At 38.4% G+C, this 24,987-nt stretch overlaps 1 protein-coding gene across 2 annotated transcripts in view; it reads left to right on the top strand.

Moving 5' to 3' along the window:
• Nucleotides 1–3,680: 3,680 nt before the first annotated feature.
• The window catches only part of CROT (carnitine O-octanoyltransferase), a 47,953-nt gene continuing 26,646 nt past the window's right edge, over nucleotides 3,681–24,987 (top strand). Inside the window, exons 1-9 of one of the 2 annotated variants that reach the window (XM_059395759.1) lie at nucleotides 3,681–3,771; nucleotides 4,398–4,449; nucleotides 7,355–7,490; nucleotides 11,436–11,560; nucleotides 13,158–13,339; nucleotides 13,504–13,628; nucleotides 20,620–20,728; nucleotides 23,520–23,613; nucleotides 24,802–24,927. In XM_059395759.1, the coding sequence (XP_059251742.1) occupies nucleotides 7,376–7,490; nucleotides 11,436–11,560; nucleotides 13,158–13,339; nucleotides 13,504–13,628; nucleotides 20,620–20,728; nucleotides 23,520–23,613; nucleotides 24,802–24,927 (876 nt within the window). In that variant the 5' untranslated portion in view covers nucleotides 3,681–3,771; nucleotides 4,398–4,449; nucleotides 7,355–7,375. Of the gene's footprint in view, nucleotides 3,772–4,356; nucleotides 4,450–7,354; nucleotides 7,491–11,435; nucleotides 11,561–13,157; nucleotides 13,340–13,503; nucleotides 13,629–20,619; nucleotides 20,729–23,519; nucleotides 23,614–24,801; nucleotides 24,928–24,987 lie in introns of both variants that reach the window. The other variant, XM_059395760.1, reaches the window with a different exon arrangement.

Genomic DNA, 24,987 nt, shown 5'->3' with positions numbered 1-24,987 from the left:
GCTAAAAAGAGGCTCCTTGTGTGTTCTTCTGTTGTTGGTAGTGGAGTTAATTTTTAGTCTCTGGTTGGTCTCTTTGCATTCAGCATGCCTTAGTTTGTTGTTGGCTGCTTCCCAAAATGACTGCCTTTTTACTGTCCTCCCCATTAAAAATAAGAAGAGATCACATAATTATTTCTTCAATATGTTCATTTTACACATTGGAATGAAATAAAGATCTATCGCATTAGATTAGAGCTATTTATATATAACTTCATTACTTCTTAGTGATCTAGGCAAACCATGTCTGAGAACACAAATGGGGTCCCACAGGAAAAGCCAAGAGGGCCCTTGGCTTCCTGCAGGATAGAAATCAAACACAAGCCAGGAAGATGTGAGAGCAGAGTTTAATGAATAGCGTAAGTGATAGCATATAGCATAGAAGATGGAGTGCCTGGGAGGCTCAGAAAAGGAGAAGAATGGAATTTCTCCATTGCTTGAGATTAGGATTTATACTGGAAAGGGTTCCAAGGTATGGGTTCCTTCGAAAATCCAGGTTAGTCTCTCTTCCCCAGCACTGCCTGTGGACGTGGCAGCCATCCATTACTGGGCATTGTGACTGCCCTCAGACCTCTGGTGAAGGCCAAATTCATTAAATAGAGGACCTAGAAGTTCAGCCAGCAGCAGTCAGACCGATATGTCGAAATTAAGCATAATTGGCAGAAACACAGAGGCACTGATGACAGAGTACATAGAAGACTCAAGGGCCAGATCTTGATACTCAACCATGACTACAGGAGAAAGAAGAAAACAAAGCACACATTGCCCAGTGGCTTCTAGAAGTTCCTAGTCCACAATGTCAAGGAGCTTGAAGTGCTGCTGATGTGCAAAAAGTCTTAGTGTGCAGAGATTTCTCTGAATGTCTCCTCCAAGAACCGCAAAGTCATTTGGAAAGAGCAGCCTGGATGGCTGCCTCAGCCACCAATCTCAATGCCAGGTTGTGCAGCAAGGAAAATGAATAGACAGACAGCTTACGTGCACATCATATTTGTGTTAATAAAACTATCAAAAGAAAAAGAAAGGAATCCAGATTAGGGTCTCAACGAAGGTGACTGTCTGGTGAACAAGTATAATTCCATAAATCACTGGAGGGGCTACTGGCCCCAGTGTCCACCGTGGTTTGTTCTCAAGATGTTCTCAGGTGTGTGGGGACCTAGGACAAAACTCAGAGAGTGATCAACTGTTTTGTTTCCCCCCTGGAGTGGGAACATAGCTTCTTTGGTTTACTCAGATGCAAGATGGAATACAGAATATGAGTAAATGGGGCCTACCAGAAAAATACCAGGGCTGGAGACTTTCTAAATGGAGTCCCTTCAGTTTCCCTATCTCATTAGAGTTAATGAGAAGTTTGATGTGCAGTGGAAATGCAAACTTCTAGTAGTTTTGTATTTTTATTATGGAACTCATCTAGACTTGTCCATAAGGGCTTTTTCTATTTGTAGTATAGTGAGAAAGAGCTATATAGGACTAAAAATGAAAGCTCTTTTATGGCAACTTAAAAAAACTTATTATCACCACTTGTTGTACTTAAAGCGTTTCTCCAGAAAAATATTTTGATTCACAATTGATTCTTAATCTTGGGACAGCTTCTTGTTATCAGCGTACTTCATGTGCCTGAAACACCTTCCTTATTAGCCAGTATCACCCACATCATCCTAGGAAGTGCAAGGTAGTTCAAATTTAACCTGAACAGAACATAATTTGGAATCTGCCATTAAAAATATATATTATGCATTTTTAAATAGAAACTCCTTGGGTTTGTGGTTTTTTTTTTAAGATTTTATTTATTTATTTGATAGACAGAGATCACAAGTAGGCAGAGAGGCAGGCAGAGAGAGAGAGAGAGAGGAGGAAGCAGGCTCCCCGCTGAGCAGGGGGCCTGATGTGGGGCTCCATTGCAGGACCCTGGGATCATGACCTGAGCCAAAGGCTGAGGCTTTAACTCACTGAGCCACCCAGGTGCCCCATATTATGCATTTTTAAAGAAAAATCACTTACATGCTTTTTAGGTTTATGGGTACATGCACTTATCAAAATAACATATTTTAAAAGATTACATTGTTTTTGCCCTGCATACTCAAGTCTGTTCCTGTCATTTTCATTCAGTCCACATTTTTTCCTCCTTCCAAGAATACAGGAATCTTTTTACAGAAATAATTTGCTTCCCTTTAAATTCATATCAGGAGTAGAAGACAGCAAAGGTAAGTTCTATACCACCAACAGCCATTAAACATGCACAAACTTTTTAAGAGGTGCCAAAACTCACTAGGAAGAAGCAAAAAGTAGAATGAAGGCTTTTGAGCAGTTTTTAAAAATTACTCTGTTTAAGAATACTACCTTGTAAGACAATTTTAACATTATCCAGAACACACATTTACATACTTTGAGAAATGTTCTTATCACAGCTTCGGAGATAACTACTACAAACAATTTACAATTCCATATCTGAAGCCTTTTTGGCCTGGTACATCTCAGAATTCAGAACTTTTATTAGAAAGGTGTGAGGTCCTATATTATGCAATACTTCCAGCATGGGTTGGGGCTGCACTGTAATTAAACACGTTAATTGTTCCATAGAAAACTCAATGACTGTTCACACTAAGTGAATATCCACTTATTCATGGCTTCAATTCTGTTCAGGTTAGGTTTAACTAGAAGGGATTTAGGAAAGACAGATAAATGACTGGTTTGACATGTTTAATGTAATGACATGTTTATCTGAAAGCCGGTTCTTTATCATTGATATCTGGTTCAGAGCCAGTGCAAACTCTTGGTCTTTTCTTCCCCCCAAAAAGGAACAATGTATTTAAAACGAAAACTGAAACAGTATCTTTTGTTTCAAAAGTTAAATGTATAATGGACTAGCCTGTGAAATGTTAATTTTTAGTAAATGTAATTTTTAGTTAATTACATCATGATCCTCTTGAACTTGTCGAGCTCCACTTTGGTTAAAAACTCCCATTTTGGGGGCACAATAGGACAAGACATCAGATCAGGCCCAAGCTTGTACTGTGAGCATCCCTTGGGGCTTCACGGACCCTGGGACCAAGAAGAAGGGCAGAAGGGTAGGGAAGGTAGGGATGCTGCGGAGTGTTTGGGCCATTATCTACGTTGGGCTAACTTCAGTCTCAGTTGGATAAAGGGAAAGAAAGTAGAGATCTTTGCGGTCACTGCTCTCTTGCCAGGGAACAGGATTCCTTTCAGAGGCATTGGTCTAACTTCTAGCTCGCCGGTTGCAAAGAGTCTCACTGGTAAGGAGGAGGAGCGGCTCGTAAGCCGGAGCTGGGGCTAGAAGAGGAAGGGCAACAGGGCGCCGAGTCTTGCACAAAGTGGGTGAAAACGAGTTTAAGCCACTAGTTCCTGAATCGGTCCCAGAGGATTAAGGGTACCTGCGTGGATGGAGCACTACCGGACCCGAGCCTCCTGACCCGACATTGTGCTCCACCTGCACCAAGTGGTTAACTGCGATGTCGCAGGGCTTGGGGCCGTTCCTCCCGCAGGCCCGGCTCATCCCCGGCTTCAAGTACGGGGCGGGACCCTCGCGGCTTTCCATCCAATCCTCGTTCCCCGGTGACCGCGGGGCGGGACCCTCGCGGCTTTCCGTCCAGTCCTCGTTCCCCGGTGACCGCGGGGCGGGACCCTCGCGGCTTTCCGTCCAATTCCCGCTCCTCAGCGGCGGCGGAGGAGCGGGCAGTGGCGGCTGTGGGCTCCGGCGGAGTAGGCGAAGCGCAAGCGGTGAGATCTGCAGGCCTGACGGGACAGCGCTGTCTCTCTCCCTCAGCCCTTGGGGATCGTGAGGGAAAGTGAGGTTGCTTCGAAGAGAGCTGAATAAAAGTAGAACGGCGGAAGTGCCGGGACTCTGCGGGAGCGTGGTGTTGGCCGGCATCTATCTATCTTGCTTGCGGGGGTCGGAAACTTAGCCCTGAGGTTGGGCCGCCGGGCTGTCCACAGTGCTGCTAACTCGCATTGCTCGCACTTGGCCTCGTTGAGTGTGCAGAGCTGCTCCTGGTGGGGTGGGCGGAGGCTGAGCTCTCGTCGCGCTCTGCTTGCCCTGTTTTCTCCAGTCGAGCTTTGAACGAACTCCTTCCCCTGAGACCCTTTGTGTAATGAGCGTGTGATGATCATCGCAAACCTGGTGACTCCTGTGGTCCTTGCGAGCCAGCGTTTAGCAGATGAACTTTTTTTGTGTGTTTGCTCGGATTCCCAACAGTTTTAAGTCTTGGGGCTTCCCAGTTTCCAGAATTTTTGCCTTCCACGTTCGTTCACCAGTTTTTGCTAAAAACATCTCCCAAATATAAAAATACTTTTTCCTTCTTACAGTCACCAGCCTAGTTCGTTTAACCCCTGTATTCTCGAAACAGGATCGGTGCCGCAGGCTCCTGGCAGTCCTAAGCAATTCATCGTAGTGTACCGGTATGTGACACTATGTTTGTTTCCTTACCTTCCTGATTCTGTTTACCATTTTATTTACATAGTTTGCATTTTATTGCTCCAGGAAGCCTACTGTAAATTAGTTCCAGTGACATCATTGTCTTAAGGCGTTGGTGGTTCTTGTGGAATTATTTAATCTTCGTGGTAGAGAATTCAGAATAATCCTTCCTGAACAAATTTGGTACTTTCTATTTTCAGTGTACCTTTTGGTGAGTTAAGACTAGTATGGGATTGGTAGTCTCGGTATGAGTTTTTTAGGGTCTATTAAGTAGCAGGGAGGTACACAAGGAATAGGGTATCTTTTTCTGTATATGTGTATTAGATTCTTACTGCTGACAACAACTTATCACAAACTTAACAGTTCAAAATAAATATCACAAATTGGTTTTCTCACAGTTTCTATAGATTGGAGGTCCAGGTAGGGTTAGCTGGATATTCCGCTAAGGATATCACAAAGATGAAATAAAGTTTTCTGTAGTTCTTGGTCCTTGACTGGAGACTCTGGGAAAGAAGCCAGCTCTAGGCTAATTAAGGTTGTTGGCAGGATTAATTTTCACGCATTTTTACAGCTGAGGTTCCCATTTCCTCCCTGGGTTCCAGCTGGGGTTTTTTTCAGTTCCATAAGACCACCTGTATCTTGATAGCCAGAGAGTACCTTCAGTCCTTTTCTTGCTTTTAATCTCCCTCACTTACCTGCAGCCAGCTTCTGGAGAAAGCATTCTGCTCCTCAGGGCTCCAGTGAGTAGACCCACCTGGGTAATCTATTTAAGGTTAACTGTGTTGTGTAAGACTACACGATCACAAGCATGGAAGTGATGATCTCCTTATATTCACAGGTTCTGGGGAGTATAAGGGTGGAATCGTGGGAGCCATTCCCAGAAATTTTGCCTAGCATAGTTTGGTTGTCTCAACTAGATTACGTTATTTTTATAATTTTTTTGGTAGGCATTTTAAAATAATCCTAATAACATCTCTTTCTGATTATGATTATCCTCTTTACAGATAAGGAAATTCAGTTAAAGTTAGTTGTCCAGGAGCTCATGGCTAGAGAGCAGTGGAGTTGGTATCTACCTATATTTCCATTTGGTCTAAAATTTATATTTATGCGTGGTCAAAATAAAGTGCAGCCAAAGTCATTATATGGGAAGAAGCTGAGGAATTATGAGATCTTTGTTGTACCTTATTTTTGGATTATATCTTTTTTTTTTTAAGATTTTTATTTGGGCGCCTGGGTGGCTCAGTGGTTAAGCCGCTGCCTTCGGCTCGGGTCATGATCTCAGGGTCCTGGGATCGAGATCGAGTCCTGAATCGGGCTCTCTGCTCAGCGGGGAGCCTGCTTCCCTCTCTCTCTCTCTCTGCCTGCCTCTCCGACTACTTGTGACCTTTGTCAAATAAATAAATAAAATCTTAAAAAAAAAAAAAGATTTTATTTATTTGACAGAGGGAGATATCGCAAGTAGGCAGAGAGGCAGATAGAGAGAGGGAGAAACAGGCTCCCACTGAGCAGAGAGCCAGTCTTGGGGCTTGATCCCAGGACTCTAAAATCATGACCTGATCCAAAGGCAGAGGCTTAAGCCACTGAGCCACTCAGGTACCCCGGATTGTATCATTCTTTCAGTGGTGTAGGTTACACTCTTACCATAACAATGACATGAATAAAAGTGTTTTTTCATACATCTATTGGGAGGAGTCTAGGGCTAGTAGGAAGATTCTGACAACCTCAATACATGGCTTCCATAAACAGTTCCATGGTGCTGCTTTGGTTGGTCCTACTTGTTAGGCAGTGAGGAGAGAAAGCATAGAGAGAGTAAGTGTAGTTAGTCCTTAATAGGGGCATGACCCAGAGAAGACACATTACAAAGTCATACTGAGCTCTAAGGCATGGTAGGAATGAAAGCTGTGTGGCTTTATACCCATTTAGAACTCAAGATTCTGTTAAGACAAAAAGGGGAAAATTTATATCGACTGATAACGGTCTGTCACACCCTTGCTTTTTTTTTTTTTTTTGCCACACCCTTGCTTTTGATGATGTTTTTTTCTGTAACCTTCTATGAGTGGAATATTTTGTATGGCTTTGCTATTGTAATTTAAAAAGTGGCATTTGAAAGGCAGGTAATTCCTGTAAAAGATCCTTGATTTCTCAATTGCTATCATATAACTTATTTTTTAAAGACTTCTTTGAGAAATCTCATTTTCCATTTAACATTTGTATACATTCACATTTTGGGTTAGTTTGGGTTCTTTGAGGAAAATTAATTTGTGATAAATGTTTAAGATTGCTTTGGGATACTTGAAGCTGTTCGTGTAGACCTCAAACCATCTGCATAAGTAGGCTACAGGAACTTGTCATGATTTATGTGTTCTGTGATATCCTACAGCTGGTTGAGTCTTATTCTGTTCTTCATACTTTAGAGACTTCTTTCTTTCCACTCATCATACTTTGCTACACATCTGAATTCTACCTACCCATTTAGACCTACAGGGAGTTTGCTCACAATCTCAGGTTTAATGTAGGGCGAAGATTTTAATGAAAGAGATGTGGATTTTGGTTTCTTCATACATAAAATGGAGGGGAATGCAGAAAGGCAGAGATACTAGGAAGATTACATATTTATCTTCTATCACACCTGTTGTACTACTTGGCAAATAGTGGGTGCTCAATAAGTCAAAATTATACTAGTTCTACTGATGAATCCTTGAATTCCAGCAATTGGAGTCTGTACTTTTTTTTTTCAATTGATTTTCTCTGACAAGTTTCTGAATTCCTTAAGGACTAGGACCAAATTCTGGATATACTGTGATCCCTAAATAATGATTTAGTGAACTGTAACTAGCATATATAAGAATATTTATGAGATTTAAACTATCAGGGCTTTTTTTCCTTTAGTTTTCCTGTTTTGATTGCATCATGGAAAATCAGTTGGCTAAATCAACTGAAGAGCGAACTTTTCAGTACCAGGATTCTCTTCCATCTCTGCCTGTTCCTTCCCTTGAAGAATCATTAAAAAAATACCTTGAAGCAGGTATGTTTGTGATCTAGTAAATATTAATATTACTAACAACTTAGACAACTGAAAGTATTAGAAGTTGATGAAGTTCTTACTGTTTTTTCCTTTAGGCTCATGATAATTAAAGTATCATTAAAATGTCCAGAACTTGGAGCGCCTGTGCCTCAGTCAGTTGAGTGTCCAGCTCTTGATTTTGGCTGAGGTCAGGATCTCAGGATCTTGACACTGAGCCCTCTGTTGGGCTCTGAGCTGGGCATGGAGCCGGCTTAAGATTCTCTCTCTGTCCCCCTCGCCCTCCCTCTGCCCCTCCACCTCCACCCGCTCTCGTTCACTCTCTTAAAAAAACAAACAACAACAAAAAAGGCATTTAAAAATGTCCAGAACTTTGTTGTATCTCTCAAGTTAATTTTTCCTTAGTTTAAAAAGCCAGATACTACTGTTAGGTTTATAATAAAAAGTAGTAGGCCTCTGCCTTACGCTCTACTTCCCACCCAAATCCCACTCTCTCTGTCAAATATTTTATCTTTTTTTTGGTATTGTTTACCTCCAGATTTAAAGTAAACTTTAAACTTACTTTAAACTTAAAATAAACTTACTATTAAACAAATAGTAGTTAGGTTTTTTTTAGTTGTGGATATTATAAATTTGTTCCTAAGAAGATGTGATTTAGCTCTTTCATACCTTTAACCTTCCCCCTCTTCACACCCAACATATAGGCAATCCAACATATCCACATTTTCCTTTTTATTCTTTCAATATAGTTGTACAAAATCACCATTTGGGATTAAATTAGTATTCACCTGATTTAATTCCAGGTTTCAGCTGATTTAAATCTGTATGTACCTGAGTTAATTTACCTGACCATCTAGGGTTTCTTACTAGGCAGCTATTCACAAGAGAACTATTCATTTTACTTTGAATGCCTTTTTATGGCATTCTTTGTTTTGTTTTGCTTATTTTTCCTTTGCCTACTTTGCTTTGTATCTGTAAGTAATTCACTCTCAAATACTTCAGTACTGAAAATCCCTGACTACATTATATACTTTATATATATATGAAACAAATAAAAAATTATTTATATATATACATATGTTATGTACAAGTATATAGATATGTACCTGTACATTATATACATGAGCTATTCTCTTGGTTTCATTTCTTGGAGACATCCCTCCTGAGGCCCTCTGCCTTCTTGCTTCAGTTAGTGTTCACTTTCCTTGAGTGGGCTGGACAACTGTTAGCTTGGAGCTTTCCTTCCCCCATCTCTGGCAGTTCTTTTTACCTCTCTCTCCTGTGTTGGATTCCCTGGTTCCTGGCTGTCTATCTCTTCCTCTTTTTACTTACTTTTGTGAAGTACATCTTCAGTAGCTACTTGAGACAAAGAGTTTCTGGGAAGGAAAGAATGTTTAAGACCTTGAATTTTATTCTACCCTCATACTTGATTTTCTGGCTGAGAATAAAATATTCTGGGTTGGAAATGATTTTTCTTAAGAGTTTTGAAGGTACTGTTTGTTGCTCCTGAGATGTTCCTCCTGAGATGCCATTCTGTTTGGTCCTTTATATGTGACTTGTTTTTTTTACACTCTGGCTGTATTTGAAAACTTTTTTCTCTATCTCTACCATTCTGAATTTTTTTTTTTTTAAAGATTTTATTTATTTATTTGACAGACAGAGATCACAAGTAGTCAGAGAGGCAGGCAGAGAGAGAGAGGAGAAAGCAGGCTCCCCGCGGAGCAGAGAGCCCGATGCGGGGCTCGATTCCAGGACCCTGGGATCGTGACCTGAGCCGAAGGCAGAGGCTTTAACCTGCTGAGCCACCCAGGCGCCCCCCCTTCTGAATTTCTTGATGTCCCTTAGTGTATAGATTTTTTTCATTTATTTCTCTGAATATACAGTAGATTCTTTTAAGTTTAAAACATGTTATTCTATTCTAGGAAATTTTCAAAATACCTTTTCTTAGATAGTTTTCTCCTCCTTTCTTTGCCCTCTCTTTCTGGAACTCCCATTAATTGGATCTGGGGAGCTCTGGACTAAACTTTTTTTTTAAATGATTTTGTTTATTTATTTGACAGCAGAGATCACAAGTAGGCAGAGAGGCAGGCAGAGAGAGAGAGGAGAAAGCAGGCTCCCCGCGGAGCAGAAAGCCCGATGCGGGGCTCTATCCCAGGACCCTGGGATCATGACCTGAACCGAAGGCAGAGGCTTTAACCCACTGAGCCACCCAGGCGCCCTGGACTAAACTTTTAATTAGAAAATTATTTCCCTTGTTATTTAGTGGCTTTCCCTTTCTGGTTTGCTTAGTGTTGGGTGTCACCAATCCTGTTTTTGCTCATTCTGCTTTTTGATTCTCATTTGAGAGGCTTTCTTCAAATATCTGACAATCACTAGTCGTTCATTTTTAAGAGACCCTAAAAAGCTGATTGAGAGCTTTGTGCATGGGTAGGGGCTTGGTGACCACTGGTGGGCCTTTGAGGGAACCTTCTTGCAGAGATCTAGCAGTTCGACTGGAGCATGCCCAGATATGTGATACTTCTCTTGGACTGATCCGTTTCCCCAGAGAAGAATCCTCTTTTGTTTAGAAGGCATGAACCTAATGTCTAGTCTTTTGTGGGCTAACTAGGGAAAGGAGGCTGGAGGGCTTATTTTTTTATTATAATCTCTCTTTTTTCCAGTATGGGTTAGGATCTATTTATACTGTTTGTCTGGTTCAATTTCTCTAGACTTCTGGTGTTGGTAGGCAGTTGCCTGGCTTTCTAGAATGGAGAAAGATCTACAGGTGTGGGTGTGAATGAGATGGTAGTCTGCTGCTTCTGAACATTTTTAAGCAACCTGTTATCAGTCTCTGTTTGCCCACTTTGGAAGTCCATTTGCCTTGGACTTGGAAGTCCATTTACCTTTCTGGGATTCTACTGCAGCCATTTGCTTGCTTCCTGGTTTGCACTTAAACCTACCTTGTCTCTTCCTACCTTCTACTCTCCAGCTTTAGATACTTTCACCATTCTACAAATTCAGTTACCATTTTCTCACCTCTTTTATAATGCGTGAAATCTTAGTTTAACTGGTCTGCTGCCCTCTCCTTTCAGATTCTTTGTCCTTATAGATTTATACCTTTTAATTACTGTCCGTTTAGTGAGTTTCTTGAAGGATTAGAGATAAATGTATTCATTTAGTTCACTTTGTTTAACTGAAAGTCCTCTGATATTTTTATAATTGCTTCCTTTTTTCTTTCTTTTAACTCATTTACCTTTATCTGGGAATTCTAGTTTTTTTTTTTTTTAATTTACTGTTTATTTGCTGTATTTTTGTTACTCATCTTGCTTGTACTTTCTCTAGAGCTATTTAAATTGACTAAGATAGTACTTTGAAGAAACAAAATAAAACAGAAGGAAGATATTAATGTCCTTTGGTTATTAATTGACTTGTCTGTAGCTTAATTTTCAGAACAGTTGGTTTTCATTTTCATGGACTAGGAACCTTCCCATCCCCTCCCCCACTTTTGGGGAAGGAAACCAAAATGGTTTCTATGGGCAGGCTTTATACTTAAATTTACATATGTATTGCATTTACATACGTGATGTTCAAGTCTCTGCTTGAACATTAGTGGAAAGAAGCTTTGATTTCTCTTATTTATTGCTATACAGGATTTACTTCTCTGTTGGACCAATAGCTAGAGGATAGTCCTGTCTTCATCATTTTAACTGTCATCATCCAGAATGATTTTGAAGTAATTTTTCAGAAAATGGTTATCAGATTACATAGTATCCCCTGTTTAATTTTTTTATAGCATTTTGTATTGTTGCTTTTCAGTCATTTTCATGTAAATTCTCTTATGGTTTATCGGACCACTGTGATAATTACTGCATATCTTACATAATTGAGTCTCATTATTTGTGTAATAGTGGAGGTGAGTTTGTTTTACTTGATGTCGAAATATTTTAACGAAATATTTTTTCCTTATAGTAAAGCCGTTTGCAAATAAAGAAGAATATAAAAAAACTAAAGAAATTGTCCAAAAATTTCAAGATGGTATTGGAAGAAAACTGCACCAGAAATTACTTGAAAGGGCAAAAGGAAAAAGAAATTGGGTATTTATGTTATTGTACTTAGAATTAGAAAATTGATGATGCCTAAAGAATGAAAAATAAAAATAGTTTTCATTTTAAATAGCTTTCATTTTAAAATTATTAGCCTAAGTCCTTTCAGCCATTGTTATAGTCATCCAAAAGAATTAATAAATTGTTTAACTCTAGGGAGTTTTGATTGTTGTGTGTGAGCTCCTCTCTTATATGGGGAACCTGTCAAAATACAGATTGCTTGGGACCAGGAATTCTGAATGGGGGCCCAGAAACCCTTATGTTGACAGCTGTCCCATGTGGTTCTGATGGAGGTGTTCTGTAGCCCTTGCTTGTGAGAAAGACTTTGTTTAGGTAATCCTAGTCTGAAAAAACTCCAGACACCAAAAATAGATACCACATAGGTGGTATACAAATATTTAAACATCATATGGGAGAGAAAGGGCCATTACAAAATTGGAGTGGAGAATGATTATGAGTATTACGTATTTTAGTTAAATAGATTGAAGGGGAGATGTTAGTATAATAATTACTGAGGCAGTAATTTTCTACAGGGAGTCTTTGACTTCTTCAGCTTAATTACTTCTGTAGTACGAATCAGAGGATAAGTTTTTGTAATTAAAAAACATTGCCTTACTCTAGAAATAATGATTGTAGCTATCTTTAAGTTTTAGAAATAAAAAGGAAGCTGATCTTTTCATTAGTCATTGATACCTGTGATGGAATAATGAAATTTTATACTTCCAGATTCCTTTATTCTCAGTCTTGAGACTTGAGTGATTTTATAATTAAATCAGGGTAAAGATAAAGAAGTCTGTATCCTTTTGCTTATTTCTTTTCCTAAATGATTGATTATAGTTTATAACATATAAACATTTAACATATAAACTATAAACTGTAGTTTATAGTTTATAACATCAGTTCCTTAAAAAATAACTCCATGTAGTTTGATGGGATCTGTTTACCTAAGCATGAAATTCAATTGCAGATTGTAAAAGACGGACACACAAAGCCCTGTCTGTGAAAAATCTAAATTAGTTTTAAGTATACTGAAAAGGTTTTAGATTTCTGATTTAGTATTTCAGTTTTTGCTTGGAAAAGGGTAATCGCAAATGCCTTAATAGTTGTTAAAATTAAATGAGGATTTGTTTTATATTTATTTACCCAAGGTGCTCTGAGAAAACACACCTAAGTACTTAGTTTGGTATTTGTGACTCCAATAAGATATTTCTGAAAAGGTGCCTTTTCATTGTTTTCTTGTTGCCTGTTTTTGATAGTGTAGTTAAACAGAATAGTATTTAAGATCTGATAGTTCCAAAAAAGGAAATGATCACAGTAGCATTTTTCAATATCTACCATGATTTAAAACAAGAAAATGTCTTTATTTCTTAATTTTTTTTGTTTTGTTTTCAAAACAAACTTGCCAAGGTAAAATTTACATATAATAAAATCTGTTATCAGTGTACAATGGGCATGGGTAAGAGAACATGTTTCTAAGTGTTAAAGAATAAAGAGAAAAGAACAAATACAACTTTTTTTTCCCCCTTGCAGTTACACATTCAATGCTGAGTATTCTCAGCATTGGGTTGATGTTCTTAATTTCTTTTAGCTGGAAGAGTGGTGGCTGAATTGTGCCTATCTGGATGTTCGTTTACCATCGCAACTGAATGTCAATTTTGCTGGTCCTGCACCTTATATTGAACACTACTGGCCTCCAAAGGAAGGCACTCAGTTGGAAAGAGGAAGTATAAATCTTTGGCATAACTTGAATTACTGGCAGCTATTAAGAAAGTAAGGACAGTTATGTGAATTTAGTAAGATATTTACTCAAAGTTTGACATGGCAAAATGTTGAGAAGCTTTATTTATTTTGAGGATCCTACAGTTGTGACTACTTGGTTTATAAGTTTTAGAATGACTTGTTGATCAAAATACTTTGTCTGTTTGTTTTAATAGAGAAAAAGTGCCTGTTGATAAATCTGAAAATAGTCCTCTAGATATGAATCAATTCCGAATGCTGTTTTCCACCTGCAGGATTCCAGGAATTACTAGAGATTCAGTTATTAGTTATTTTAGGACTGGTAAGTAGAAAACATGGGTGATTTTTTTGGTAAAGGCATTGGGATTTGGGTAGTTTTGCTGCAGCTTCTACTATGACACTATGGAACATAACTCTTTTGAATATTTCTTCACTGGATTTTGACTAATCAGAGGCTTTTTTTGAACCTTTCAGTAATTGTAATTAGTCAGAAATAATTTATGGGAATGGATTTTGTAAACTGAATCTTATATTGTTCTGTGTAAAACCTGATGATTACGTTGTGTCATTTGAGAGTTGAAATTCTAAAGAGTATTATTAATCAGAGTATTAGGAAGTCTGGAGCATAGGATCTGGATCTATCTATCTCTTTTCTCTTCTTTGAATTCTCTTTTTGAATGTGCTTATTTGTGCTTATCATGCCCCATTTCTCTTTGTGAGTATGCCTTTCCTTCTACCCCCAGTCATATGAGGTGAGAGACTGATATCAGTCTTCTTGAAGACATATGAGTTCATATTGACTCATCAAAGTTTTTGTTTTTACTGTCAGCTTAATGGCAAATTCTCCTTGGTGTACTAGCATATCTTAAAATGGAAAATAGTTTTGTAAGTGCTGTTTTCCAGTTATTTCAGGATCTTTTTCTTTTTTGTAAATTTAATAACATAGCTTATGGTGGGGTGCCTGGGTGGCTTGGTGGGTTAAAGCCTCTGCTTTCGGCTCAGGTAGCAATCCCAGGGTCCTGGGATTGAGCCCCTCCTTGGGCTCTCTGCTCAACCAGGAGCCTGCTTCCTCCTTTCTCTCTCTGCCTTCCTCTCTGCCTACTTGTGATCTATCAAATAAATAAATAAAATCTTAAAAAAATAATAACATAGCTTATGGTTACTGTGGAATGTAATTATGGTTACTGTGGAATGTAATATTTTTCTTAACTGAAATTTCATTTAAAAGTAAAATTTCTATAGCCAGTTTTGTTTGTAGTGTGGGGAGTATGAGTTTACTTTCATGTATAACTCAACTCATCTTTGTAAACCTCATTAGATTCTTGAGATATTTAATGTCTTCAAGCCCACTCATATTTATCTTGATGTTGCAAATGAAAGGCCTGGTTATTTATGGCATAAAGTTGAATGGCTAAATATGAATGGAAAAGATGAATAGGAGAAAATGGAGAACAACCGTAACAAAGAGAGAAATATACCTATCAATTAGGATCTAATATCAATAGACCTGGTTTTCAGTTTAATCTTTTTCACTTCATAGGTCCTTAGATAAGGTAATCTTTTAAGTTATAGTATGTAAAATTCAGATTCATTAATTTAATAATGTGTCTCTTAATGCAGTCCTTTAAGCTGTTGTGGTTAGTATATTCTTGTACTTAAGACCATGTGAAGATATGTAGATAGCTGAGATGTAGACAAAGCTGAGGGAATAACTAAAAAAAATAACAAAGTTAGTGATACTGTATAGAGAAGTAAGATAATATGAGTAACTGAGTGGCTGTTTTAGATTAGATAGTTAGGGAAAACCTCTCAGAGGATCTGAATGATATGATGATCCAGCAGTTTTTTGGCTTTTTCTTTTTCTTTTTTTAAGTTCAGTTTGTTGTTTTATGTGTTGAGGAGGGAATACCCTGGGCATGAATAAACTTGGCATGTTTGAAGGGGTATATGGATGGACTAGAGTAGGCAGGAGGCAGAGGGGACTATTGGAGTGTTGACTAGAGACAAGATCATATAGTATTTTGTAAGCCAACTAAGGTTTTTGGCTTTTTTAAGAATGTGAATATATATTGAGTTTTGAGAAAGAAAGTGATGTGATCAGATTTATGTTTTGAAAAGATGATTCTAGGGGTGCCTGGCTGGCTAATTTGTTAAGCATCTGCCTTTGGTTCAGGTCATGATCCTGGGGTCCTGGGATTGAGGCCCATATCAGGCTCCCTGCTCATTGGCGGCCTGCTTCTCCCTCTCCTACTGCCCCTGCTTGTGTCCCTATCTCACTGTATCTCTTTCTGTCAAATAAATAAATAAAATCTGTTTTTTTTTTTTTTTTTTTTTTTTTTGATGTGCTATGGTGAGGGCTGTGAAATGTGTATACCTGGTGAGTCACAGACCTGTACGCCTGGGGGGCTATTAATACATTATATGTTTATAAAAATTTTTTAAAAAATTTTATAATATATATATATCTATATATATTTTAAAGATGATCCTACCTGCTATTTGAGGAGTAAGATTTTTAGGAACAGATCAGGTTAGAAGCAGGGATATCAGTTAGAAAATTGTTTCAGTAATCCAAGATAGCCATAAAAATGTCTTGTAACTAAGGTGATAGCATGGAGCTGGTAAAAAGTTGGTAGATTCTGGATTTATTTTGGATTTGGATTTGGTAGAATTATTCATAGATTGGTTGTGATATGTGAGAGGAAAAGAATCAGAGATGACTTACAGTATCTGGCCCATTACAGAGTAATGGCATAGATAGGTGTGTTGGTTCTTCAGGTGGGAAAGTTTGGGAGGAAATACTTAGGGAGGAAATTAAGAGGTCCCTTAGACTATGTTGAATTTAAGATGCCCTTTAGACATCTGAAGTGGAAATGCAAGTAGGCAGTTAGCTACAAAGTTTGGAGTTCAGAAGAGATTTCAGTAGTGCACATACATAGGGATTCAGGAATCACCATTAGTAGGCATAAAATAAATTTTTAAAGGCATAAGAGTAGCTAAAGCTACTTTTGTGACACCTGGAGATGGAGATTATCAGGGGAATCAGTACCCATACCGAATCTTACCACAATTAAATAGGGTATTTGGTAGTCTGAAGAGGAGAACATAGCAAAAGAGACCAAGGTGGGAAGAAAGGAAGGACAGTGGTCGCCTGGAAGCCAGGAGAAGAAAGGGTTGTATCAAATGCACCAGAGGCCAAATGAGATAAAAAAAAAAAAAAGTGACCATTGTATTTATCAATGATACGGACTGAGTTTGCCCTGACAAGAGCAGTCTTAGTGGAACTTGAGGATGGAACTCAGTTGGAGGAGGTGAAAGCAAACCAAGTAAGTAGTGACAACATTTGGAACTAATGCTTACAGAAGAAGCTTTGATGTGCAGTGGGAGGGACTTCATTTATTTTTTTAAAATGAGTAGTATTTAACATAGGAATGACATAGTAGAGAGAGAGAGAAAAATAATCAATCTGGCAGGGGAAAGGATAAGCAGCCAAAGTCATTGAAAAGATAAGAACTGAGAGGATCAAGAGTAGAAACAGTGGAGGGTTGGTCTTTGATAGGAGCAAGGATGAGAAGGAATGCAGAAAGTGCATCTGGGTGCAAATAGATGGGTCAATTTTGTTGTGGGAAGATGAGGAGGTCTATGTAATCTTTGTGTTTTCCTTGGGGAAATGAGAACTGAGGTCATTAGCTGGGGTAGAAGACTTGAGGAGAAAGGAGAAGGTTTAAAATACTAGTCATTTTGGCAGGGTACCTGACTGGCTCAGTCGGTAAGTATCTGACTCTTGTTTTGGGGCTCATGTCATGATCTCAGGGTTGTGGGATGAGCCCCACAATGGGCTCCGTGCTCAGCATGGAGTCTGCTTGAGATTCTCTCTCCCCCCACCTCTGCCTTTCCCCCAGCTTGCTCTCTCTTTCTCTTTCAAAATAAATAAATAAATATGTAAAATCTAAAAAAAAAAATACTAGTCATTTTGGAAAGTGGGAGAAGCAAATGTGCTAGGGGAATGCAGGGTAGCTGATCAGTGTTGAGTGCCCATTTGAAATGGCGTGTTTAAGAATTTGAAGTTAGATTAGACTGTTTTGTTCTTCAGCAGCAATCAGGCAGGCACAGAGTGAGAGAGTGAAAGATTTAAGGGTTTTACAAAGAAGAAATTAAAATGCTGGGCCATGGAATCTATCTTTGATACAGAGAAAATTGAAGAGATTATGCATGCAAAGGCAGCATGTAAGGCTCTGGCTAAGAGGATAATGTCATTAAGGAGGCAGTAGTTGAGAACTGTTTTTATTTTTACTTACCCCTTAAGAGACCATTAAGACTAATTCAGTCATGCCTTTTATCCTGTTTTATCTCATTTGCCTGAGCAGTTCAAACCTCTCAGGTCATCTCTTATCTAGATTCAGGATTTCTGTGTAGCCTAATTTGATCCAAGTTTCCCACTACTGTGACCCACCCTTCCTCCATTTCCCTGACTTCTGCTATACTTTCTGGAGCTCATGGGCAGCAAAATCCTTTATATCCTCAAGGTTTTCTCTGGAAGTTCCTGTTTCCTTTTGAAAGGTACTGTTACTGAACCTGGTTATTTGAGATCCCTGCATTCCCTATAACCATCTCAAGTGGGTATATTTTTTTGTCATACTGTGGTACTAGAGGATATATAGGAGATGTTGGTGTCCTTTTTATTTCTGGTGGCCCTTGTCCCCCTTTTTTTTCTCCTTCCTTACAGTTCGAGCTCTTGAAAAAAGGAAAGCTATCAGGTTATGTCACCAGAGCTTGTCATTGTTGTAGTGACCTTTTATCCTTTAATTCTTAACAAAATTTTTAAAATTTAAATTCAATTAAACATATATGGTATTATTAGTTTCTGAGGTAGAATTTAGTATTCTCCCATTGCTTTATCACCAGTCTCACTATCTTTCTTTTCATCACTACTTCATTCGCATTCTTTTCTTTTTTAAAAAATTTTTAAAATTTTTTAAAAGTTTTTATCAATTTATTTGACAGAGAGGGAGAGAGCACAAGCTGGGAAACAGCAGTCAGAGGAAGAGGGAGAAGCGGGCTTCCCTGCTGAGCAGGGAGCCTGATGCAGGCTCAATCCCAGGGCCCTGGGATCATGACCTGAGCTGAAGGCAGAGGCGTAACCATCCGACTGAGTCACCCAGGTGCCCCCCACATTCTCGTTCTCAATGACTTTAGCTTCTAGTTGTAGATAATCCATGATCTCCTTTCCTTCACTTTTTTCATGCAGTAATCTGTACCTTGACTCCTTCTCAGGCAACCACACACCTGTGGTCATGCCGTAGAACTTGTTATTATAAAAAACTCATGTCCTCTAACATAGAAATTATAAGCATTTCATTCTGATCTCCACCTTCTGTTCACAACTCACTTCCTTTACTAGTCAGCCTTAGCTATGTCTTTGACCATGCTGTGATTTCAACTGAGTTATGGAATAGTTCTTCACAGTTCCAGTCCTCCCTCTTCCACCCCCAATCTGTACTTCTTTCTGTGCTTATTCACTGGAATTAACTCCTTCATACACATTGAAATCTTTGCCCACTCACTCCTTCCTCACTCTACCCACACCCCATCATGGTTTAATTTTCATTGTCTGTCTTGCCTCTATATATTAAAGATACCTACCCTTGCAATTTACTTGGCCTGAGAAAACCAAGAAAACCTCATTTGATTTTCTCAAACCCCAAATGGATCCACAGCATGAACTTGCCATATTGTTTTGTCATGTTATTCTCTCACTTCCAGAGAGACTATTTCATGCCTTTTTCCTTCCTTATTCTCAGCTAATGGACTCCTCTTCTCAACAAATGTAAAGCAGTCTTTCCATCACTAAGTGTAGTAGCCTCTCTGTTAGGTGGAATGATGCCTCCCCACCCGCCAGAGATGTTCGCTTTCTAATCCGTGGAACCTGTTGAATGTTTTAGGTTGCATGGTAAAGGGCAGTAAAGGTTGCAGATGAAATTAAGACTGTTAATCAGTTGACCTAAACATGGGAAGATTATTCTGGATTATTCATGTGGGTACAGAGTAATCACAGGAGTTGTCATGAGTGAAGAGAGAGGCATAGAGAGAATCAAACTGATGGCAGCAAATTGATGGAAAGTCATGAACCTCCCTTGATGGCTTTGAGATGGAAGAGGCGAGTCCTGAGTCCAGGAGTATGGGTAGCCTCTGGAAACTAGAAAAGTGAAGGAAATTCGTTCTCCTCTAGAGCCTCCAAAAGGAACACAGGTATGCTGACACTTTCATTTTAGCCTACTAAGACACATTTCAGACTTCTAGTCACCAGACCTGTTAGGACCTGGTCCGTAAATGACAGAAAAAAAAAAAAAGGTAGCATTAAATGTAAAAAGATATGGAGGGTTTTGAAGGAGAAGAGAGAAGAAGTGTTTTGGAAATAGTCATGAAAGACCAGAAAAATACATGCCTTACCTCCTAGGACTTGAGAAAATAGGATATTAGAAAAAAAAAAAAAGTGCTGTGAGGAGGTGGTGTTTCTCATAGTTGATGAATTTCGGGAGATAATGTGTGCAAAGCATTTACCACAGTTTTGTACGTATCAACCAGTAAATTTCCTTCTGTTGGTAATATATGTCTTCTCTTTTTTTTTTTTTCTTAGAGGGAAGAAGCAGAGATCATATAGGAAGCCATTTGTTAAAAGGAATAATAATTGAAAAATGAGGCTAAATCAGAATAGTCTGAGATTTACAGCAAAGCAGTAGTTCTTAGGGAGTTAAGGCATACCCAGAAAATCATAGAATAAGTTATCAGTGGCTTACCAGGTATCATTAGAACCTTAAATAAAACTAGATTTGGCAAAAGCATTGTTGCCACACAGGCAAAGAGTGTTCTTTCTCAACTGAAAACTATTTTATTTAGAAACCATAGCTAGATATTACTGCAGTTTAAATTATCTGATGAGTGGTCAACATTGAAATAAACCCAAAGAAAAATTAATTCAAATAGCTCTTCTCTAGGATTCCTTGCTACCCTTTTCCCCTTGTCATTGCTGTCCATGAATAAACCAGAGAGCCCTGCAGTAGTTTGGGATTTATACGAGTCTCAGGGTGTACAAATACTTGAAACTCCATGGGTTTTTCATGTTTCACATGGACAGTTTTCAAGAGTGTATATATCATAGTTGAAAGTCCACCTTATTATTCATATGATATATTTGATGAATATATGATGAAGTATTGGAGCAAGGGTTATTTTCTTCTACTGGGTGTAAGTACGCAGTTTTACTCTTATGTAACTTTGAGAGCTTGAGTTGGTGTTTCTGTTTCTTTTTCCAGAGAGTGAAGGACATTCCCCAACTCACATTGCAGTGCTTTGTCGAGGCCGAGTTTTTGTCTTCGATATAATACATGAAGGATGTTTGATCACCCCACCAGAGATTTACAGGTTTTCATTCTACTTTCTTGAGTCTTGAGGTGTTAAGCCTTTGCTTGAGTTTAAAAAATAAATATTCAGAATTGCCTTTTTTATAGGCAAGGGTAAGCTAAAAAGAAGAATTTTATGTATGCTGATTTTTCAAAAGTATTTTTATTTCATTTTATTTTTAAAATTTTTAAAAATATTTTAGTTATTAGAGAGTGAGTGAGAGAGAAAGCACGAGCAGAGGGAGAGGTAGAGGGAGAAGCAGGCTCCCCCCTGAGCAGGAAGCCCGATACTGGGCTTCATCCTGGACCCTGGGATCATGACCTGAGCCTAAGGCAGATTCTTAACCATCTGAGCCACCCAGGCGCCCCTGTCTGCTGTAGCATTTGTAAATCTTTTTACTTTTTCAAGAAAAATCATTGTTAATCATCTGTTTTTTAGAGCAGCTGCCAGACCTTGCATTCCCACCAACTATAAGAAGGTTCCCCTTTCTCTACAACCTCACCAAAATCTGTTGTTTCCTGACTTGTTAATTTTAGCCATTCTGACTGGTGTGAAGTGGTATGTCATTGTGGTTTTGATCTGTATTTCCCTGATGCCGAGTGATGTGGAATAGTTGTATTTCCCTAATGCTGAGTGATGTGGAACATTTTTCATGCCATGATTAATGGTTTACGGCAATATCGAGCTGAAAGCCCCTTCCTGGGCCAGCTGATTGCAGCTGGCTTCCCCACTCCCATGCCTGGGAGCTCTGTCATACCTAGGCACCCCAATCTTCCTGTGACCCTGGGGATCCTGAGACCATACTGTCCCAACTAGAATTCCACCTCACTTTGCCACCTGAGCACCTTTCAGGTGGGTGGCCTTCACCAGAACAGACTTTCAGAAGTTCTTATTTTGTGCTCTGCTGCTAGATAATTTTCCAGTAGCTAGAAGCTCCCTCCCCTCCGTGGTTTATCTTCCTGTATATCTCCTCAGATTCACTTCTCCGCATCTCCTGCCTTGCAAAAAGTGGTTGCTTTTCTATTTGTAGAATTGCAGCTCTTCTTTCTTTAGAACTCTGGTTGAGTTCAGAGGTGTTCAGAATGATCTGATAGCTATCTAGCTCAATTCCAGGGACCAGACGAAACTAAGGTCTCCTACTCCTCCACCATCTTAGAAAGTCCTCTTTGTTAGCAATTCTTGAAACACATCAGGTTATCTTTAATCTTTGCACGTACTTGTGCTTTCTGTTTGGAATGCCCTTTTCTTCCTTATCCACCTTTTGAATAAGCAAGCATTCTTTCTCATGCCTTATGTTTGTTCACATGTCACCACAAAGTTAACTCTTTGCTGATTTCGCCTTCTCTTTCTGATAATAACCATCCAAATAGCTGTTAAGATTTCCTTCCTTTTTAAGGGAGGAAATAATGTTTAATTTAAGGGTGAATAATGTTCCACTGTGTGTGTGTATCTTTAGTACACTTTGTTTATTCATTCATCTGTCAACAAAAAGTTAAGTTGCTTCTACCTCTTGGCTATTGTGAATAATACTGTGGTGAACATGGAAGTGCAGATGTCTCTTCAAGGTCCTGATCTCAGTTCCTTTGGATATATACCCAGAACTGGGATTGCTGGATCACAAAGTAGTTCTACATTTAATTTCTTGAGTAACATCCATACTGTTTTCTATAGTGGCTGGACCAATTTACACTCCCACCATTTCTCCACATCCTCACCAACACTCATTTCTTATCTTTCTGGTAATAACCATCCAGATAGCTGTGAGGTGATATATCGTGGTTTTGATTTATACTTCCCTGATGATTAGTCATGTTTGGTACCTTTGCATGTACTTGCTGACCATTTTTCTGTCTTCTTTGAAGAAATGGCTGTTTAGTTCCTTTGCCTATTTTTAAGTCAGACTGGTTCTTTTTGCTGAGTTATAGGGGTTCCTTATATATTTTGGATATTCTTATCAGATATAAATATCAGATATAAATATTCTTATCAGATACATGGCTTGCAAATACTTTCTCATATTCTTTAGGTTGCCTTTTAATTTTGTTGTTAACTGTGTGGAAGCTTTTGGATTGATGTAATCTTACTTGTCTGTTTTTACTTGTGTTGCCTGTGCTTTTGTTGTCTTTGTGAAACCTGTAGATTTTTGTCTGATGAAAATGTATTTCTTTGTTGAAGAATCCGTTATTTACTTGTCATCTGTGTAAAAATCTGATGAAATTCATCAGATTGGCAGAAGCAAGTACTTTGCGAGGAAATAATTTGTCTTCATCTAATAATCTTTACAATGATGATAAGTAGCAACAGCAAATGTGAAAATATTTCAAACTGACTGCATAGTACTTCTGTTTTTGGGGTTACACACAAATATTAATCAGATATAGTGTAATTTCTTAAGTACATATGCACATAGTTTTTAGTTAGATAAGATATGCATAATATTTGTAATATTATTTGTCATAATATTTTTCAAGTTCTCTATTGTAAGAGGTATTTATTGTAAGGAGTATTGACTTGGACCTTCGAAGTACAAGAACATTTGGCAGTATAAGTAATACTAGCCAAACAGTCAATTTATTTACTTAAGTTGTTGTCAAATGTACTTTTGTGTGAATAGGCCACATACTCACTTATTTTTTAAAAAATAAGATGGGTATGAGAGATAAATCCATTGCTTTTGAGATCATAATCCCTTTCTTTGGATAATATATGAAAACACAAATACTGATAAATATTATGACCTATTAAAGGCTAAAAGTAGCTAGTGATCATGCTTATGCTCTTTTAAAATACTCTTTCTTTAATCTTTCCTAAGGCAATTGACATACATTCACAGGAAGTGCCATAGTGAACCTGATGGACCTGGGATAGCAGCATTGACTAGTGAGGAACGAACTCAATGGGCTAAGGTTATATGGTTTTCTTTTGTTGTTATTCTTTTAAGACTTTATTTATTTATTCATTTATTTATTTAAAGAGAGCTTGAGCAGGGAGAAGGAGAGAGGACGTCTCAAATGGACTCCGCGTGGAGCCGGATGCAGGGCTTCATCCCCTAGCCCTGAGATCATGACATGAGTTGAAATCAAGGGTTGGACATTCAGCCGACTGAGACACCCAGGTGCCCCTCTTTTTTTTTTTTTTTTTAATTGAGGTATATTTGACATAAAATTATATTTGTTTCAGTGTACAACACAATGATTAGATAGTTGTGTATATATATAACAGAATGATCACAATAAATCTGATTAACATTCATCATCTCATATAATTACAAATTGTTTTTCTTGTGATGAGGACTTTTAAGATTCTGGGGGCACCTGGGTGGCTCATGTCATCATCCCAGGGTCCTGGGATTGAGCCCTACATGGGACTTCCTGCTCAGAGTAGTGGGGAGTCTGCTTCTACCTCTCCCTCTGTCCCTCCCCTCGCTCATGCTCTCTCTCGTGCTCTTTCTCAAATGATTAAATAGATAGATAGATAAATAAATCTTTTTTTAAAAAGAAGTATTCTGTTAGCAATTTTCAAATATGTAATACAGTATTATTAACTTTACAGACCTCCTCCATGTTTTGAAAGTTTGTGTTATGTCACTTCACTTTCACAAAGGACCTACTTCAGTACTTATTTTTGTTCATTGAAAGAAACCCAGAAAGGATTTTTGCTGTTGTGAAAAAAAGCAAAAAGCAAAAATAGTGTTCAGCATTTTTTTTTTTTCTGCATGCGCCTCCCTGGCAGCAACAAGCTCCTTCCCCAGGAGCTGCCCTCAGTATCTCAGCATCAAGCTTTGAACATCAGTGCCTACGAGCATCTGTGCTTTATCTCACTTTATTTGTAAGTTCTCTACCAAAATGTGTCCTATGTTATCAGTAAAGCCTCTAAGAGAGGTCATTTTTTTGGGCCCAGGAATGTTCAAACATTTTTCCGTATAAATTAATAGTAATTGCTTTTCTGCTTTTTATCATTTTGACTTAAGAATGCTCTACTTCCAGATATCAGTTTACACTTTTCTTGATGAACCTTTCCCTGACAAATTATTTTGAGATTTTTCTGGATATAGTTAATTTGTAATATTTAATCACTTTCTCTTTATACATTAGGCACGAGAGTATTTGATTAGTCTTGATCCAGAGAATTTGACTATGTTAGAAAAAATTCAGAGCAGTTTACTGGTATATTCCATAGAGGATAGCAGTCCACATGTAACACCAGAAGATTATTCTCAGGTATGTAAATATCTTGCTCTGCTATTTCTTCTCACTAATTATTCTGGAAGACTCTTGTGT

The sequence above is a fragment of the Mustela nigripes genome, chromosome 4, assembly GCF_022355385.1.
Source record: "Mustela nigripes isolate SB6536 chromosome 4, MUSNIG.SB6536, whole genome shotgun sequence".
NCBI lineage: Eukaryota > Metazoa > Chordata > Mammalia > Carnivora > Mustelidae > Mustela > Mustela nigripes.
The sequence above is the reverse complement of the archived record's forward strand: the minus strand, read 5'-3'. Positions and strand labels throughout refer to the sequence as shown.